The 18,456-nt window shown below is 41.5% G+C and overlaps 1 protein-coding gene across 4 annotated transcripts; it reads right to left on the reverse strand.

Annotated features, from left to right (window-relative positions):
* On the reverse strand, window positions 1-18,239 carry LOC308198144 (MOB-like protein phocein). Of its 4 annotated transcripts, XM_080599971.1 has the most exons (9): window positions 18,105-18,239; window positions 16,101-16,265; window positions 7,931-7,993; window positions 7,361-7,461; window positions 5,737-5,779; window positions 5,393-5,479; window positions 4,382-4,461; window positions 3,422-3,533; window positions 1-2,395 (listed from the first exon to the last, which is right to left on the reverse strand). In XM_080599971.1, the coding sequence occupies exons 1-9, from the start codon at window positions 18,105-18,107 to the stop codon at window positions 2,264-2,266; spliced, it is 786 nt and encodes a 261-aa protein (XP_080456097.1). In that variant the 5' UTR covers window positions 18,108-18,239; the 3' UTR covers window positions 1-2,263. The 4 variants fall into 4 exon arrangements, with proteins under 4 accessions (XP_080456097.1, XP_080456094.1, XP_080456095.1 ...); XM_080599968.1 differs by lacking the exons at window positions 16,101-16,265; window positions 18,105-18,239 and adding an exon at window positions 9,612-10,777; XM_080599969.1 differs by lacking the exons at window positions 16,101-16,265; window positions 18,105-18,239 and adding an exon at window positions 9,275-9,492.
* Between the last annotated feature and the right edge of the window lie 217 nt (window positions 18,240-18,456).

The raw sequence follows: 18,456 nt of genomic DNA on the forward strand, positions 1-18,456 counted from the left end.
GCGGTATGGATAAAGAAAGAGTTTAATTTTAAATTTTTTTCCTTTTTTACAATATATTTCAAAGACAGTCTCACCTTCCCTATTACGTAGATTGTAAGTTAAATCTGTTCATGTATTTACTAGACAAATCAATGGTTTGCTTAGGCAAAAGGAAGTTTTATGGTACCATTCAGGCACATGTGTGTACACCATACTCATGTAAACAACAGCAAGGGAAAATACAAGCAGTGTTTCACTTAGGCCTTATATAAAATCAATAGTAAAGCAAGTCAATTTTACAGTGCAAATCTGAATGAGAATAAACAGGATTAAAACTTCCAGAGTTTTGTTTTGAAGTAAAACTCTTAAAGCATAAGAAGAAGAAAAGAGGTTTAAAATTTTAATGCAGTCCTGAGCACCACATTTTCTTCAATTTTGTAGAGGTGGTGTAATTAGCGACACCAGTTACATGTTTTTGCCTGTCTCAGTCACTATGACCAGTATAAGCATGCAGCGTGACTGTACTAAAGAACACACCATGAATGGTCCTACAGCAGACTATAACAGAACTAAATAAATTGACTACTTCCAAAATAGTCTTTTCTCCTACCTGCAGTACAAGCTTCAAGATATCTAACAAAATCAAGTAATCTGGTCCATACAATGCAAGTTACAGCTAACTGTATAGACAATAACTACAGCTACGCTCACTCAGATATCTCATGCAATTACCCTGCTGACAGTTAAATACAATGATAAACACGAGACAAAAGAGCTGCTGAAGAACACAGCTGCTGAAGTACTTCAGAAGTTTAGTCTCTTTATTTTCTTATTGTTTAAATTCCCTTTACATCCAGGTGGTACAGTTGCTTGAGGTGTGCTTGATTTGTATAAAGAAAAATAGAATTTAAGGCATGTTTAGTATATTATGAAAAAAGACCTTAAAAATAGGTGAACTCCCTTCTGTCCAGGTAAGCATAACTTAACAAAGGGTAGTTTACAGAAACAAGCTTGCTTAGCCCGTTCTGACCTGCTTAAAGAAATAGAAGAGGCTCCCGGCAACTTCCAAGAGAAACAACCAGCTACCTTTTTAAACAGATAAGCAAAATTCGTTTAACATAAGAACTCTGCTAGTGCTTTTAGACCCTGCATTCATGCATACTTAGTATGTCTCTGCTATATTAACACTAAAACATTTAATTCTATCATTCTAGACAACAATTAAGCAGCACTCATGGAAATTGTCAGTTATTGCAAATCTGCAAAGAAAACTTGAAATAAACATCTAAAAGGGAGCAGAAGTAGTATGAATCCAAATCTTTCTGTCAAAGAATATAATGCGGGTGAATTAAGAAAAACAAATTAACTTATGTTGAAAATATGATTAACTCCTGCAAGGAGTCAGGTTCAATTTTTCAAGTACTTAATGTTTTTACTAAAAATATAAGCAAATACTATGCTAGCGGGTTATGTAGTGTAATGCGAATATTTATGTGAGGTATAATTTGTAAGCCATTGCCATAAATATGTACAGGTATAAGCCATTGAGTTTTCTGCCACAGTCTGTAGAGAAGTTGTGGACTGGAGAACAGCAGAGGTCTGTTGTACCAGGACAGAAACCACCCTCTGCTGTACACAAGCCTCCACTGGTAACAAAACAAAAAGTCCAGAAAGTATGTTAGATATATATCAAGAATATATACGTTCAAAAGCATAGTAAAATTATCCTTTAGGTATTACTAATACTATAGATGCTATTATTGTTTGGATATACACATACAGGAATATGCACATCCAAAAGTAAATCTTCAAAGCTATCTTAAAAAAAATAAAAGCTAAATTAGGGATAAGCTACACTGCAAAGAGCTTCCTGCAGAATTATATATTTAAGGTGATCATCTTTGAACTAGCATAGCTACTGCATTAAAAAATGGCTTGTTGTGTAATGTTAATCTTGTTTTTTTCCCCACCCAATCTGACATCTTCAGGATTGTGATTCAATGATTGTTTAGCAGCAATTTTAAAGAACTGTAAATTCTTTTATTAACAGGCATTATAAACAGATACTACTACTTTTATTTAAAAACCATGAGTGCCACACTGATGAATATACAGCTCATGAATAACTTAAAGTATTTCCCATATTAAAAGGCAATGCACCCAGCATACAAAAAGTATACTAAAAGCTGTGAGGATACGTGATTGAAGTGTCTAAAATGATATATACAGTACGTAATTAATGTTTTGTTTGTATTCGGTATAGGCTTCTGTACTACCATCCCCATCATGCCTCACTCTCCCCTGCCACTGAGTTTTGCACTTCTTCTTCCAAAATCGGTACAATCAGGTTATCCTTGGACATCAGATTATACTTCATCACAAACTTAGTGAACCGATGACACAAGAAAGTTTCATTCTGGAGATGAAAAAAGGGGAGAAAACAATATATACAGAAGGAATATTTTAAACAATTGAGGAAGACATACTAAGATAAACTGCATATATATAATTGCCTCACTGGATTTACAAGTCTTAGAAACAGTAGTAATGCTTAAATGATAGATTTGTTACTTCTTTTAAAACTTTTCCTTTACTACTTAATTAATATACAATGAATCAAAACCCAAAGCTTAAGTCACAGCTCAATTTAATAGTACTTACACAAGAATATATTAAAATATCAATGTTGTCCTGATCTACTCCAGAAGAGAACTTGAAGGTATTGTGAAACACCTTCTGTATATACTATTCCCAACAGAACAGGGCACAACCGTTCCACAGCTGTTACAGCAACCTGAAGTGGCATTTGACAAGTGTTTCCTTTTACATCCAGTTATATCCCTAATCTCCTTTCTAGTTATCAATTTCTGCTTTTCAGTAAAAACAACTAACCTTGGACGTTACTGGAGGTGCACAAAGTACCACCAGTTTATTTGCTTCTTTGCAGTTTTACAATTACAATCCTTTAACTGGCATGTAACACATACCATCAGGACACACATATATGTAAGCAGGAATACCTATACAAAGTGCTTGAATACATTCAGGAACTTTTTTTTTTTTTGAAATGTGTTGCCTGTATAAGAACTCCTAAATTCTATCCCTTCCAAGTAAGAGAAAGGATAATCAACTAAAAATATAAGCAAATACTATGCTAGCGGGTTATGTAGTGTAATGTGAATATTCACTATATGAATGCGAAATTCACTATATAAATGAATTTTCCTTTATATATATGCATATACAAATATGCCTTTAAAGTTAAAACTAAGTTACAGCATGGAATTTCAGTTCTTAAAAGTATCATCTACTACAATCAGTACTTTACTTGGGTGCAGATTTTCGGGTAGCAATAAACAAAGTGTGTAATACAATTATATCACAGCTGTAACTTCAGTAAATGCCTTCACTCGAGAAGTAATTAAACTATTAAACTACTTACTTCATATTCATCAAATATCTGCCGATGATGAAAATAAGCATGTGAAAATATTCTGTAAATCCTTCGGCACACTGATCCTAATTTGGCTACAGAAGATTCCTTTATGCTAACCCTGTAAGCACCAGGAGAGAGGTTACCAGGAGAGATTTATTAAATTGAGTAACAAAATACACATTGACAGGAATTCTGATTGTTAAACTGTACTGTCAAATTACATACGACATTAAGACTGAAGTTTTCCAGGCATCTGTCTGCAATTGCTTGTTTTTGCAAGAATAACAAAAATGTTGCTGCATTCTGTACATTTAAAAATTGCCCTAACTACAATAAAAAAAAAAAGCTTTTCCTGTAATACACAAATATCATCAGTTATTCTGGTGAGGGCTGGATTTCTGGTTTCTAGCATTGATGAGCAAAGGGAAAGACTTCCAGTTGCACCTCCTTGCCAATACAGGATTCCCAGAGAAGCACTATTTTGACTTCCTTTTTTAGGTTTCTATCATCCCACACGTAGGCCGTGTCTTGAACACACTCGGTCTATCTTCTGTGCTTACTAATGTCCTGCATTAGACTGATGTTGGTTTCTAGAGATTTTCAGTGGAGCAGTGTTCAAGTCCTTTGAGTCACTGCATCCCTCCAAAGGCCATCCTGTTACTTAGATTAGCACTACTCTACTGGAAGCCCCACGGTAATACCAACAAATAGGTAAACAAACATTTCCCAACTAAAAAACACCCGTCAGTTCCGGTAAATGGCAGACTATTTCAACAGGCAGAAATTCTTCCTTGGCTTACCAGTGACAGTAGCTGCACCAGCACCACTGACACATTCTGTAGGATTTCTTATAGTTTCAGTAGTAGTCCATTAAGAACATGTAACACATTTCTATGTGGTTGCTAAGCAAGACTTTAGGTGCCATCTGCTGCCCCCACCTCTCCTTCCAAAAGAAAGCACTTTTACCTGCTAGGGAAATATTTATTGCTATTCAGAAGACATGCAGCTCCATCAAGCGTGTGTCTGGTGTAATCTATAGCAGGACACTACGAAACAGAGTGAACAAGCACATGCATGAGTGTTTGCATGATATTATCATGTAATATGTTTAAAGAAAAACATTTTAATTCTGTTTCCTGATCACCAGCCATTTTTATTCACAGAAGTTTCATATAGCTTCTCTGAAGGTCCAACTACATTTCCTCCTTAAGTGAGATATTTCTTCTCTGTTTTATAACTCTGTTTCATAACCCATGTCAATTATTTCAAGAGAAAAGTTACTATGGAAATTTGATAATGTACACGAGTAGTGAATTTTATGCATCTCCTTAAGTAATACCGTATAATAAGAATACATATTGGAAGTACACTAGCATTATGTCACAGTTCACTTGCTTTCCACATTGTCAAGTTGCCAGACTGTTTCTTTTACAGCCTAAATCAATACCCTAAAAAATATAATTAAAAAAAAAAACCTGCCCCTAAGTATACTTTGTCAAAAGAAAGTCAAGATGAACTAGGACAGGCAGAAAGAGAGCGGGAACGTCTGCCAATTTTGTTGTCCCCTAGTTGCAGGAAAATGACTTCTCGGTTGTACATTTTTGTCAGCAGTCTCTCAGGATTGCATCACCCACTATCTGACCACTGGGTGATCATCAGTGTGGAAAACTGCAGATGAAGGACGTGTTCAGAGATAAACCAGTATTACCTCCTCTTCTCACTGACTGTGAACCAGACCTGGATGGAACGCAGTCTCTCTGGTGCTGCTGTAAAAAGCAGCTCCTTCCTACCTCATCCCATACTTCTGTAAATGCACTAACAAATAGGAAAGAAGGAAACCTCAAGTGATCATTCCTAACCCAGACATAAGCTCTCAGTTTGAGTAACAGGACAACTCTAATGGTCTCCCCAAGAACACAGGAGCTGCGAAAGAAAATCTTATGCCAGTTGGGGCAGTTTTACAAAATACATCCATACCTCTTTGGGAGTTTTATGAGCTGCACAAAGAAAAATCCATTGTTCTGTTGCTGTCATCTGAGTACATGTGTCTGGATGACATTCACTCTGTTAAAACAATTGTTCAGTTATGAAATCACCCAACAGCAACAATCTGATGGTCTTTTGAAATCACTTTCTTGCCCTGTCTACCACCGAAGAGTTATTTGCCAGAAGCCTTTAAAACGCTAAAAAACTCTTACCTGAAACCACTGCTTAAGTGTAGGTTTTTAATTTGAAAAAGTAAAGCTCTACAAACTCTGCAGCTTATGTACAAAAAGAGTCTCTTCCCTGACACAATATAAAAATATCAAGAAAAGAATTACCTGAAGCTTGACAGCTAGTCCATTGAGCTCAAGGCAGAATTGTCTAAAAAAAAAGAATTTGAACACAGCAGCATCAAAATCAAGCAAATTGGTTTCGTGCTGGAAACACTGGGTACAAGACAAAATGAAACATTCTGGTCTTCTTCACAGATCTCTAAAGATGTTTTGTAATTATTGCTTTTAAACTGGAAAAAAATATAACATGAAAAAAATCATACCTAAAGAATATCATCACATAATTTCAGCTGATAAGACACCTGAAAAGGCATATGTGCCTTTTAATTAACACACTATAAAAGGACTACTCATTGAGAGATATAGAATGCATATCTTTTTACTTAGCAAAACAATTATATTTTAATTCTTATCTGATAGTAGAGGCTAAGCTTAACAAACAATTTAGTGGGGGTGTTTAAGCTTTGTTAGGTACGAAATGCTACTTCACAAATACAGATCAAAAAGAATTATTAAACAACACTTCAAGAAAATCAGTTTCTTAAGAGTGTGAATTTTAAATTCATATAGATTAATCACTCCATCCTTCTAAGATATACTTCCTCCAAATCAAGGTACCTAAAGTCCCACTAAAGAACAGGACTTCCAGACATGCTGCTTCCACTAGAATGTACCTGGAAGTACATTTTTTAACTTAGGGAGTTCACCACCACCAAACTACAAGAGATAACTGAATAAACTTTCCAGAAGTGCTAAGAATTTAGTGAGAAATCACTTCTATGAATCTACTATGAATTTCAGTGTACATGAGATGACAAAGGAAATTCTTAAAATGTGTCTTTTACCATTGTACATATACACTTTTTTCCTCTTTTGAGGATTCACCATATCCATTGGAAATATTCCAGACCAGAGAAGACCAAAAAAAAAAAAAAAAGAAAGAAAATGAGAGGCAAAAGATCATTATCTGTACATCTAGGATGAGAACTATTTCTGAAAATACGTTTGATAAAGTTAGAAGATAAGCTTAATAAGAAAAAAAAAATCAAGACACATGAACGATAAGTAATGCCAGGAAAAAAGGATTAATACATATCTATTAACAGGATGTAAAGCTACACTGTACTTGAAGAATACTTTCAGGCATAAAGCACCTATGCTTAACAGAATCTATTTTACTGCACAAAACAAAGAGAGGACAGTATGTTTCAAGTTCCCTTACAACAAGAACTGCAAGACACAGCTATTCTTGCTTTCCCATCTAAAACCTATTTTCCTGCAAGTTCCAGAAAAAAACACTGGGAGCATCTGGAGGGAGGGAACCTATATTTTCAATCAGTGGAGATGAAGAATTGATGATTCTAGGAGAAAGTCCTGTGGAAATTCATGACTCTATTTTCATATTCAAGTATGCCAGAATATTTTTTGAAGTGAAGTACAATCATTTTATTAAAAAACACTGCATCAGAGAGCACTATACATCTTTAGAAAGAACAAGGAATTCAGAAAACCATCCAACACAAAATTATCAAAATATTTTGTAGTAGAAATACCACATTTCATTTAAGTTACTTTTAACTTGTCATATTCAAAAAAAAAAAAATCAGTACCACTATCGATATACAAAACTTGGTATCAGAACACTACGTTGATGAAGATGGATTCTTACCTTAAATGTTCATACTTCCACACACCTTCGTCCTGGCCTTCAGGAGGTTCAAGGATCTTGTCAATGTTGGAACAGTCTGCCCTTATGTTTTGCTGAATATACTGGGGGGGGGGGGGGGTTGGAGAATAAGATCTTCTTGTAATTATAGTTTGTATTTAGGACATTACTGCATCTTTAAGAGACTTACTCTCCCAGAGATTAAAAAGTCATTTTCCTTTTATTTAAGAAGTGATTGATAGTCTAAAAATTAACAAGTTGATGGGTGGAGTAAGGCAACTGGTATAAAAAAAATCCCAGATCTGAAAAATTTCTTCTTCTGAATTAAAAAAGGTAAAATAATGGGTAAATTGCATAGCTTTTTTAGAAAATCTTATTTAGAAAATCTAAATTTTAGAAAAGCTATTTCTTCATATCCAATTAATTACTTTTTTTTTTTAATTTATGTAAGTTGCTTATGAATCTCACTCTTGTGCAGCAACACTAAGCAGACAAATAGCATGCCACATTCCCTGTTGTTTTTAACCAATAAAATACAAAACTTGGGAAACTGAACTTAAAAAACAAGAGTACCTGCTGAACAGCTAATGTACTATCCATTTCTTCAAAGGATTCATCAGGCCAATTGTAGAAATCCTGTTAAAAAAAGTTTAAACCAAGTTAACAAAAATACAGGGAGAGAAATAAAAGCACACAACTTACAATACACTTCAATATGCAGGAAAATAGATGTAGAATTAGTTTATACAATTCCAGGAAGCGGCATCTTAACAGAAGCAGCACACGAACTTGGCAAGGTCAGGGTGAAATGGCACTTATGCTCCTCAAGTCGCAATATGAGAACATCTTGAAATCAAATTTCTACTTGATCTGGCATACCATAAACATCCTCTCTTCCATGCATCTTGTTCTAACAGCTATGTAGCCTGTGTTTCTTAGATGAAGTATTTGCATGTGGTGCTCTCCTCACACATTAGATCATGTAAGAATGGGGAAGATAAGAGGTCTTTAGAGAGAACCATTATACAATCAGTATTGAATTAAAATCCCGGTGATAATATTCTCGTAATAATACACCATTGGAAACACCTTCTCTAACCTGAGATAATACAACACAGCGTTGACCCAGCTCAGCACTACATTCTTCTGGCATGGTCAGAGTGCTGTGTAACTGGACAGTTATGGGCTCTGCTAACCCACAGCATCTACTACTGATAAATAGAAAAGCCATCTCAAGTTTTGCACCAGATCCAGCAACTCACATCTGGTGGAAATATGGTAATCCCAGATATATAAAAAATGCAAAGTTAGAAAATGTATGTCTAAAATTTAGTGCTACTCCCTCTTTTTACCCAGAAACATTACATGTCAGTCTCCCACAGCCCTCCTCACAGGCTCAATGAAGATGCTCCAAGTGTAAAGCCCAGCGAGCTGTTCTTGAGAGAGTACAGCCATCTCTAGAAAAGCAGTGAATAGCCAGTGCTTAGGTGTTAAGTATTTCTATTGACACACAGAACAGCTACTCTGCGATATAATACACAATTACAAGTTAAATACAGCCACAGAACAACGTGATTTCATCAATTTCTTTCTCTTTTCAACAGATTTTTTCAACTGGCATGGACTTCTAACATCTAACTTCGCCAAGTCCAGCTCTGTGTTCTGAGCGTTTCAGGACGCCCGAGATCTCTGACAGAGGACACGCTTTCCCTTCTCTTCGCGGCTTCTACCTGTACAGACGAGCTGGCCTAGGGTTGAGTAACAATTCCACCTCTGTGCGTTACCACGAGGCGGGGAAAGGAGACGCGTTTTGCTACGACGCTGTCACGCAGCGCTCTGCTTCTGACACGGGGCCTCTCCGGTCAAAACCCGAACGAAACGAGGCTTCCATCCAGCAGGGCCTCGCGGGAGGCTTACCTCAGCCCGAGGCACGCACCTCGCACCTCCCAGACCGCCTTTCGGGGAGACGGGGCCGGGCTGAGGGGCCGGGGCCGCCCGGGAGCAGAGCCGGCTCTGCCCGGGCCGCCCGGTGCCACCGCAGCCGCCCAGCCCCAGCTCCCCCGCCGCAAGGCCAAGGGGAGAGGCGGCGGCCTCCTGCCGCGGGCCGGGGCACGGCGCCTCCCGGCCTGGGCCCAGCCGCGGGGAGCGGGGCGGCCCCACAGCGCCAGGCCCCGCCGGCCGCCCGGGCCCCGTGCCTCGGCGGCGGCGGCGGCGGCGCTGCCCGCCCCGCCCGCCCTAGCCCCCTGCGGCTCACCTGGGCCTTGGTGCCCGGCCTGTTCCGCCTCAGCACGGCCGTGCCCTCCGCCATGACCATAGTGACAGCGCCGCCAGGACCCGGATGCGGCAGCGCCGGGCGGGGCGGCACGGGGCGGAGCGGGGCGGCAACGGCGCAGGGGGAGGGCCCGCGGGCCTCGCGAGAGGCGGCGGAGGGACAGGGACGGGCCTCAGGCGGGCTCCCACCGGCCCCCGGCCAGCGCCGCGAGATGGCGGCTGGGCGCCTCAGCGGCCCCTCAGCGCCGCCGGGCCTCGCCCGTTGCCCAGTCCGTCACCCGCGGTACGTAGGGTGCCGAGTCTGAACACGGAGCCCGGTGCTGACGGTACGCAGCTGGCTGTGACAAAAGGAATAAACCAAATGACAGCAACACAGCCCACCCGCAACGTCCCGGGGCAACGTGCCACAAACGCAGCGGGCGCGGAGCCGCTCAGGCCCTGCAGAAGGCAGCAAGGACGGGTCTGTGCGCTGGGTGTGCGGGGCTGCCCTGCTGGTGGAGAGCGTGGCCTGGGCTTCCAGGCTTCCTTAGTCAGGCCTTAACGTGTGTTTGGGAAGAAAAAGGCATTAAAGTGGCACTGCTAGCTTGTAGCAGGCTGAGGAATAGGCTCCTGTTACAAATACTTGGGGGGACTACATAGAGTGTCTCCTCTTATTTCTGGAGGATAAGAGGAAAAAAAAAAAAGCTGAAAGATGCCCTGTTTCTGGAGAATAAGCAGTAGGAAGGAACAGGGAACAGGTAAGGAAGGGTGAATCATTTGTGCACAGCGAGCTGGGCAGTGCAGGAGCAACGAGAAACAGAACATTGTCAATTCCTGTCCAAGAGTTTGTAATGACCAGAGTGGCAGCTCCATCCATGTTACATCCTCATGCAGGTGGCACCCTTGACTGTAGGCCCTTGAGGGCAGATTGCGTTTGTTACTCATTTACTTGGAGAACTACAGGTCAGCATTCCTGCCCCCGGGAAGTTGGATGTGCCAGTCACATGGTGAAACTCAGCACTTTCAAGTTTAATAAACCACGAAAAGGTTAATAACGTTAGGAGAAATTGGTGCATCAGAATGAAGGATGTAAATGTCATATTACCACATTAGATCTGCTGTAATCCAACATTAACTTTTTATGAGATTGATTTATAATTAGCCAGTCCCTAAATAAAAGCAATGCTATGTGTTTCAGTCCCTCATAATACAGCGTTGTGTTGATTTTTAATCAGTTCCAAGGTTAAACTGGTATCTAAAGCACAGAGGAGTGGGAAGATTTGACATTTTCATTTGTCCCTGACTTTTTATTTCATGGACATCTTGCTTTTGAAATGCAAACAAATCTGGCTGAGAATGTTGGTACATTAGCTCAGTCTGAAACTGGCTCAGTTTTACAGAAAAAAGAAGGAAATCTGCAGTGCTTCTTGGGCAGTTAGTATCTGTAGGTCTTTTTGGTTGCCCCTTAGTAATTACCCTGTTATTACTGGAAGCTGCTTCTTATGTATTGGATTTCAAGTGGTTTTTAAATAAAATCTGATAATCAGTAATTTCATTTTTTTCCCTAGGTTTTTACCAGGTCCACATTGTCTTATGCCCCTCATGAGTGAAAAGTGGAATATTTGGCCAAGATCATCTCATTCCTGTGCTGTTAGGGACCTGACCTTCCTTTCTAGACCTTCTACCAGCATGTGCAAGTTTTCTTACTTCCTTTTCTTACTGTGGCAGGGTAACATAACCAGGGCAGTAAAGGCTTTCTGAAAATTGTATAGCTGCTGCTAGTGGAACCTGTTCCAGAAAGGGAACTACGAAAAGTAGGTGGAGCCCGCCTTTGTTCTTTATGCTTCAGACAGCTGGGAAGAACTGGATCCCCACCAAAAAGCAAATACGGCAGCATGTAACATTTTTGCCACAAATTAGAGCTTGGAAATAATCTAGAAAACAGTGGAATAAAGAAGTCTAAATTCTCACAGGGAAAATACAGTAGAGAAAGAGCATTTATGATTCATACTGTCCTCTCCTCTAAAGCCCAGGGATATAGGGATGTAAAATCCGGTATGCAGCCAGGAACTTAAAAAGCAGTGATGGCAGAGGATCACCTTGGCAATGTAGTAAGTTCCCCGTCCTTGCTTGTAATGATAGCGTTATGGTGCAAGAATAAAATGTCCAACAATAAAATGACCCATCAGACACTCAGGCATGTCCTCCATTTAATTAGGCAGAGGAATGCTTTTTTTTTGTTCCATCCACATATTTCTTATTCCTATGAAATGTCTCAAGAAAATGTGACATTGTTTTTACTCAGTTATATAAAGACTAGTAGCTACACCCATGACAACAATTTTATTAAACCAGCACGACATCAAGGTACCGAAAACCTCCTGGGGCTGAAAGCAGGGGTCAGAGGTAGGGCGGGGAGCCAAGAGGCAGACATGTTGTGCCCTCGGCAACACCGCAGTGCTGGTTCAGTGTAATCCTACTGGGGAGAGGACTAACGCAGCACAGCCTTGGTTGAGGAGTAAAGCATTTTTGGGGTTAAGGTAAACAGTGCAAGCAGTAAAGGGTTGCAGTGCGTGCCACCGCCTTTCCTCCAGGCTGCCTGGCCTCAGGATGCACCCCACAGATTAAAGCAGCTCCTCATAAACAAGAACTGTAAACCTCCCAACATTGTTTGCTGTGAGTGGGGATCTTACATAAAGCGTCTTTAAAAGACAGCATTTAAATGCTGAAGTGTTAGGCTTAAACTTTTGCCTGTTGGATGTTGCTTTCTATTGCATCTTTTTCTCATCAAGATGTTATCTGATTTCCATAAGCTAAGCAAGCTGTAAACATATTACAAACCTTCCCCTCCTCGCTGTGCCTACACCAGAACACCTACCTTATCAGGGAAGATAAACGCACGCTTGCTGTAGTGGAAGATAATTCTTTTCAATGTGTTTGTTTCATTATGCAATAATTTGTCTGTTAAGATACCTGTAGCATGATAACCTTAAGTTTCAGCTGTAACACACATCGCTAAAACTACTGCAATAATGCTGCTGCAGGGCAGATTTCAGGCAGGCCTTTTATACTACAACATTTGCTTAGTGCCTTCCCTGTTAGCACACAAGGGGAATGAACCACCTCAGCACTGCAGCTCGTACACAGCAGTGCAGCTTGCACAGGGCTTGCCTACAGCTCTAAAGTCAGCAATAACCAGCCAGAAAGCAGCACACCATCCAAGAGGGGAACAAGACAACACAGCCAAGAGCATCAAACATAGCTCTTTGGTGGGTGGTAACTGGCATCTACAGTGGCAAAATCAAGTCGTCGTCCCCCAGCAACTACCTGAAGTTCTGAGAAATATTTTTTATTACAGGCATTCCTGGTTATCTCCAAAAGAAAACAGTGCGGCTTACAGTTTATCTAGCAACGTTGATTTCATAACAGCTTGAATTTAGTGTGGAAAAAAATGACTTTACTGTTAGTTTCAGTAGTTAAAAGTCCTATAGGGATTTATTTCACGTAAGACTACACAAAAGCCTTTTAGGACAGCGTATATTCTCAAATGGTGCTAGATCAACATAGACTGACTCTGAAGGCATTGTTAGGAGCAGTACGAAGTTCAGGTCTGTTCAGTCATGTGCAAATAATCCTTTCCCAAGGCAAAACAGGGTGGTTAGAAGTATGTAAATGTGTTTGCTTCAGCATTACTTGAGTAGATACCTTACCATTTAAGAAGGCTGCATTAAGGATAAACAAAGTGTAACTTGTCAAATACACTGTCAGCTCTCTACTGAGCTGTGGGACAGGGGGAAAGATCTGGTTTGAGATAAAGCAAATTCCTTCACAAATTGCTACGTTAAGATCAGCACCAGCTCCAATTCCACCAGTTAACTTATATAGGAAAGTTACTTGCTTTCTACCTGCAAAGTGTTAGACTTCCTACTACAGGCATCACCTGTAACAAGCTCTGTGCGTAGTGTTTTGAGGCAGGCTGTTTGTGGCAGGGTTGTTTGCTTTATCTTGCTACATACCAAACACCCTGTCATCTACTGCTAGATGATGATGGAAGTGAAGAAGTTAAAAAACGTCTGTTACTTAAGATAAAGCTCAATGTGTCCCAAAGCTAGTTGAAACAGTCTCCATCACTTTATCTGCGATAACACTTCTAAATTAGTCCCACAACTTTAGGCAAGCTTGTTGAAAATAATGTATTACTACAACTGAAATGTTGTTTCAGAAAGTAGTTCAAGACATTACACAGCTGAGGCTCAGTTTCACAGAGCAGTAGCAGAAACTGAGACATAAGCAGAATAGTTTTAAGAAATTTATTGTAAAGGCCTTTACAATCTCAGCACACAGATAAGGATATAAAAATGATGTTGTTTGGAATAATTAAGGCTGGTTGGTGGTCATCTGCATTTCACTGTTCAATGGAACTCAAGAAAGAGCAACCGACTTCTGACTGCACACATGTTTATTTGTGTTCCATCATTACAGTGAGATCACAAGTTATTTCAGAGATTCAATGCCTGCATATTATAAAATAAAGGACATTATTTACATGATGAAAGAAAGGATTTCAGCATTTTAGTGGAATGGATGACTGATACTGCAACCAACTTCAGTCCAGGTACTTCCCAAGGATGTCACCATCCCTAAACAAGTAGTAGTCCTGCAAGTAAAAGAAACATTACTTGTCACATGGATTGTTTTATCAGTTGTTTTGCAGATAACCATCTGGTTTTGAAGTCAGGGCTACTATATATCATGAAGTACAAAATCAAAGTGATCTAACTAAGACTCGTTCTACCTGTTGACTTCCATGGAAAGATTTTTGTTCACAGGACACAGTTTGGGCAGGCCATCAAGTTACTATTTTTAGTAGGAGGAAGTACAAGCACTGTCACAGGACAATTCTGTAAGCTTTCCCTGTCAAAAGCGAGGATACCCCCAGTAATTTCAAATCACTTCTGGCTTCTCACTGATACATGCTCAGCATATGAAGTCACTTCACCCACCCAACGAAGATAAAGCCAGATGTTTCTTTGGTTACTTTCTTTTAACCAGGATGGAGGTACCAAGTACTACAGGTGCAAGAATGTAACTTGATTCAGCCACTTTAATACCAATGGCATCTAGCAAATGCTGCTAATCCCATTAAATAACTACAGTATTTATTACTGACAGTGTGACGTTTTGGGAACCAGCTTAATGTGCATTCACGAAGTTGGGAAACCTACCTTATCTTCTAGTACAATCTTTGTACCCCCATATTCTGGTAACAAAACCTTTTCACCAACTTTAACACTCACTGGATGAATCTCACCATCCTGAAAGAAAAAAAAAAGGTCCTTGGTTTTCCACAAGTTAAACAGAGAGGACTAGTATCAGAGTTTCTCCATATTGCAATGATCTATCCACAAAAAGCATTCAAGATACCACATCAACTCTACATTTTATTTGTAGAGTGAAACTAGAATACATTTTATCTGTAGAGTTTCTTTCTTTCTAAAAGAGACAGATAAAGTCCACTTCCATATTCTAAAACCATGGCTAATTTTTCCAAGTGACAGTTACAAGTACTTTCCCATGTTTAGCACTGAAAAGTTACTCAAAGTAACACTGACAAATCTATATCCTTTTTAGAACCATGCGATAAAGTTAAGTATCAACATATTAGTCAAATATTATCATCATTTCACAATATGAAGTTTTGAAAAGCAGATAAAGAGACAAAAAAGCACGGTATCTATAGAGGACTCACAATTAAAGAAGCCCGAGTCAACATGCCCAAGTTAAATTTTAACCTGTTTTCTACCATTGGTACTAAATAAACACTGCTTTGGTGGAGAAAAAGAACTTCCAATGCTGAAGCCTGTTGCCACAGGCATTTCGAGACTGTGAAATGAAGTTAAGACCATCTTTTTTAAGATCTCAGATGAGCAGTCAACATGGCAAGTTTATGAAAGCTGACTTACCATTTCAATTCATTTCCTATTTTTTTTCTAGTGAACACAACCTTTAGAAACCATGATTGCACAGCACAAGGCAGTGAACACCACATTCTGCAAATCCACCCTGCTCATGAGCCACATAACTCTAGACATGTAATCATTTGAACAAAAAAAAAAGCCTACCACAGGCAAGGCATTGAAGGACTGAAGCAATTAAAAAAAGCCATCCCCCAAAACACTCAATATTAAAAGTCACTATTGTTTAAGGATGCTTGTAAATGTCAACAAATAATAATAAGTTTCCAAAAGCAAGTATTTTCCATTTTATAAATGACAAAAAAAAGACTGGAACTCAAGGTCAGAGCCAGCCAGAGGAACTTGGGATTTCTACATCCTCTTTGAATTTGCACTTCAAACTTCAGCCATTACCCTCATCCATTTTTGTCAGATATCTTAAAACTTGCACTGCAACCATCCCTTTCCCACTGTATTTTTCCAGCTGCTGCCAACACTATTACTAATTCTACCCAAATGTAATGCTTCAGGATATTTACCTTTCCTCTGGCTCCCGATCCAACTGCTACTACTGTTGCTTGTAGCACTTTCCCTTGAGCTTTTTCTGGAATCATGATTCCTCCTTTGGTTACAGTCTCTGCTGCACATCGTTCAACCAGAACACGATCAAACAGGGGAAGGAATTTCCTAAATGCTTTTCCTGCCTGTGGAAATAATTGTAAATAATTGAGAAGTAAAAACATTCCAGTAAAACTGCAATTAAAAGGTTTTTAAAACCATAGATTTCTCTTTTGAGAGAGATCAGAGGTTTATAAACCTGATGAGCATTTAGTTTTAACAGTGGCAAACACACACCATCTTCAATTGCATCAGATATCAATGAAGAAATGAGGAAAGCTGTTACAGCTGTTCCACGTTGCAAGGCCTCCACGTTGCAGCTGCCTCTCAAGCAGCCTTCAGAGGCACATATTGGGCAACGTTTGCAGTTGAGCCATACAAAGCTCCTGGTCCAGGTGAGGGAACAAACCACCATCAGGTGGAGCAGCCACCTCACGTGGCTGCAAGCACCACGTGCTTTTGATCCTATAAACGGTTAGTTACTATAGTTTGTGAGCACAGTTATTGATTATAGAAAACCTATTTTTAAATTCACAAACAGATTTAATGAAGATTAAGGACTTCTTAGGACAGTTGCATTCTTGTTTGTTGTAGTGGAGTCTTCTACAGTAAAGAAGTTAAAGTCTGGCCAGGCTCCACGTGTCAGTCTTTTTCAGGTAACTTCAAGACTAAACCTTTCACACGATGTGATACAACTTCTAAAGTTTGAAGTCTGAAGCAAGAGTGCTGTTATTTGGATAGATTTCTATAAATAAACTGCAACTTCACAAAAACATTTAGATTTATGTCCCTAGGAACAGGGAAACAAGCACATTCCTACCTTGACTGCTTTTCCTTCATGTAGGAGGATAGTCATAATCTGCCTCTACTTAAGGGTTAATTAGCTTTTTAAAGCACTTTACTGTGACTGGTTGCACAAACACAAGGACAGAATCCCAATAAGCAGGGATCAGGGAGAAGGAACTTGCTTTGATTTAGAAGGAAAGATATGGAGCCATGCCAGGTCACGTGGAGATAGTGCTCCATGAGACCGGTACCCTGGGCTCACAGGGAGCACGCTTATGGAAGCCACTAGAAGCGAGGGCCTGGTGTCCACGTGCCCCTCAGTGACACTCATCGGTATGTGCACACGAACTTTAAAAATAGGGCTAGTAAAGTCACAGACAAGAAAAGCGTATGAAAGCTGCCTCCCCCAAGAGGAGGGCCGATACTACCAGAAGAATAAAAAAAAGATAGAAAGAGCTGCCAATTATGATTGGGTTTGTTCTATAAAGTTAATATTGCTGATTTTTTTTTAAAGGGATGGTCGCTGTTTAGCTGAAACAAGCAACCAGACGTAAGAACAGAGGCATTTTACGCTAAGTCTTAAGAAATGCTACCTTCTTGCCCTCAAAAGAGCCATAAGGATGAACTGTAAGTGGAAGAATAAGGACAGCCCTACCCTTACCCAGTTCTCCTTCAAAGGCAAACCTAGACAGAAGGAGCTCATACAAGGCAGCGAATGAATGACCCGACACGCGATACCGGAGGCCTCGCTTCGACCTGCGGTTGTAGCAGGAGCACGTCGCAGCCCTGCCCGGCGGCCGTACAGCTGAGGGCCTGCTAAGGAACGCTGCACTAACGCTACTAGGGAGCCCAGGGCAGCCCGCGGCGACGCCGCGGCCCTGGCAGCTCCCCCCCGAGAACTCCATGACCTTGCGGCGCCGACGGCCCGCTGCGCTGCGAGCCCCCGAGCGGAGCGGCCCCACCTGCGGCACCCGGCACACAAGGGAGAGCCGCCTGCAGCGCCAGCCCCCTCCGGGGCACCGCGGCGGCTCCCCCACGGTCCCCCCCCCCCGGAGACAGCCGTTCCCCCCGGGACCCCGACACGTGTGGGCCGGGCCGGGCCGGGCCGGGCCGGGCCGGGCCGGGCCGCCCGCTCTCACCATGCTGCTGCCGCTGCCGCCGCGCTGCCCGCCCCGAGCGCCCCGTGCCCGCCGCAGGAAGGGCAGCGCCTGCGCATGCGCCGCCAGCGGCCCAACCCCAGGGCGGGGCCCAGCCCCGCTCACCGCCGCTGCTGTCGTTACCCCGGCCCGGCCCCGCCCCCGCCCCACTCCGCTCCCGCCGCCGGGCCCGAGCCCCTCCAACCGCGTCCCGCTCGCTGCGGCCGCCGAAGGGGCCGTGCAACGCCCGGCCGGTGGCGGGGCCCAGCGGCGGTCCGGCAGCGAGGCGGAGCCGCCCCCTGACCCCGGGCGGGCACGAGCGTTCCAGAACGTTCTGGAACCGCCGGGCCCCGCA

Source organism: Anser brachyrhynchus (assembly GCF_964034855.1).
Source record: "Anser brachyrhynchus genome assembly, chromosome: 7".
Taxonomy (NCBI): domain Eukaryota; kingdom Metazoa; phylum Chordata; class Aves; order Anseriformes; family Anatidae; genus Anser; species Anser brachyrhynchus.

Excerpts from the sequence above, each read along its gene's own strand:
- LOC308198144 (XM_080599971.1), bottom strand. Across the intron at positions 7,994-16,100 it reads GATCGGGAGCCAGAGGAAAG|GATTTCTACAATTGGCCTGA; the intron begins GTAAATATCCTG and ends TTTTTTTAACAG. Across the intron at positions 2,396-3,421 it reads AGATATTTGATGAATATGAA|AATGAAACTTTCTTGTGTCA; the intron begins GTAAGTAGTTTA and ends TTTCATCTCCAG.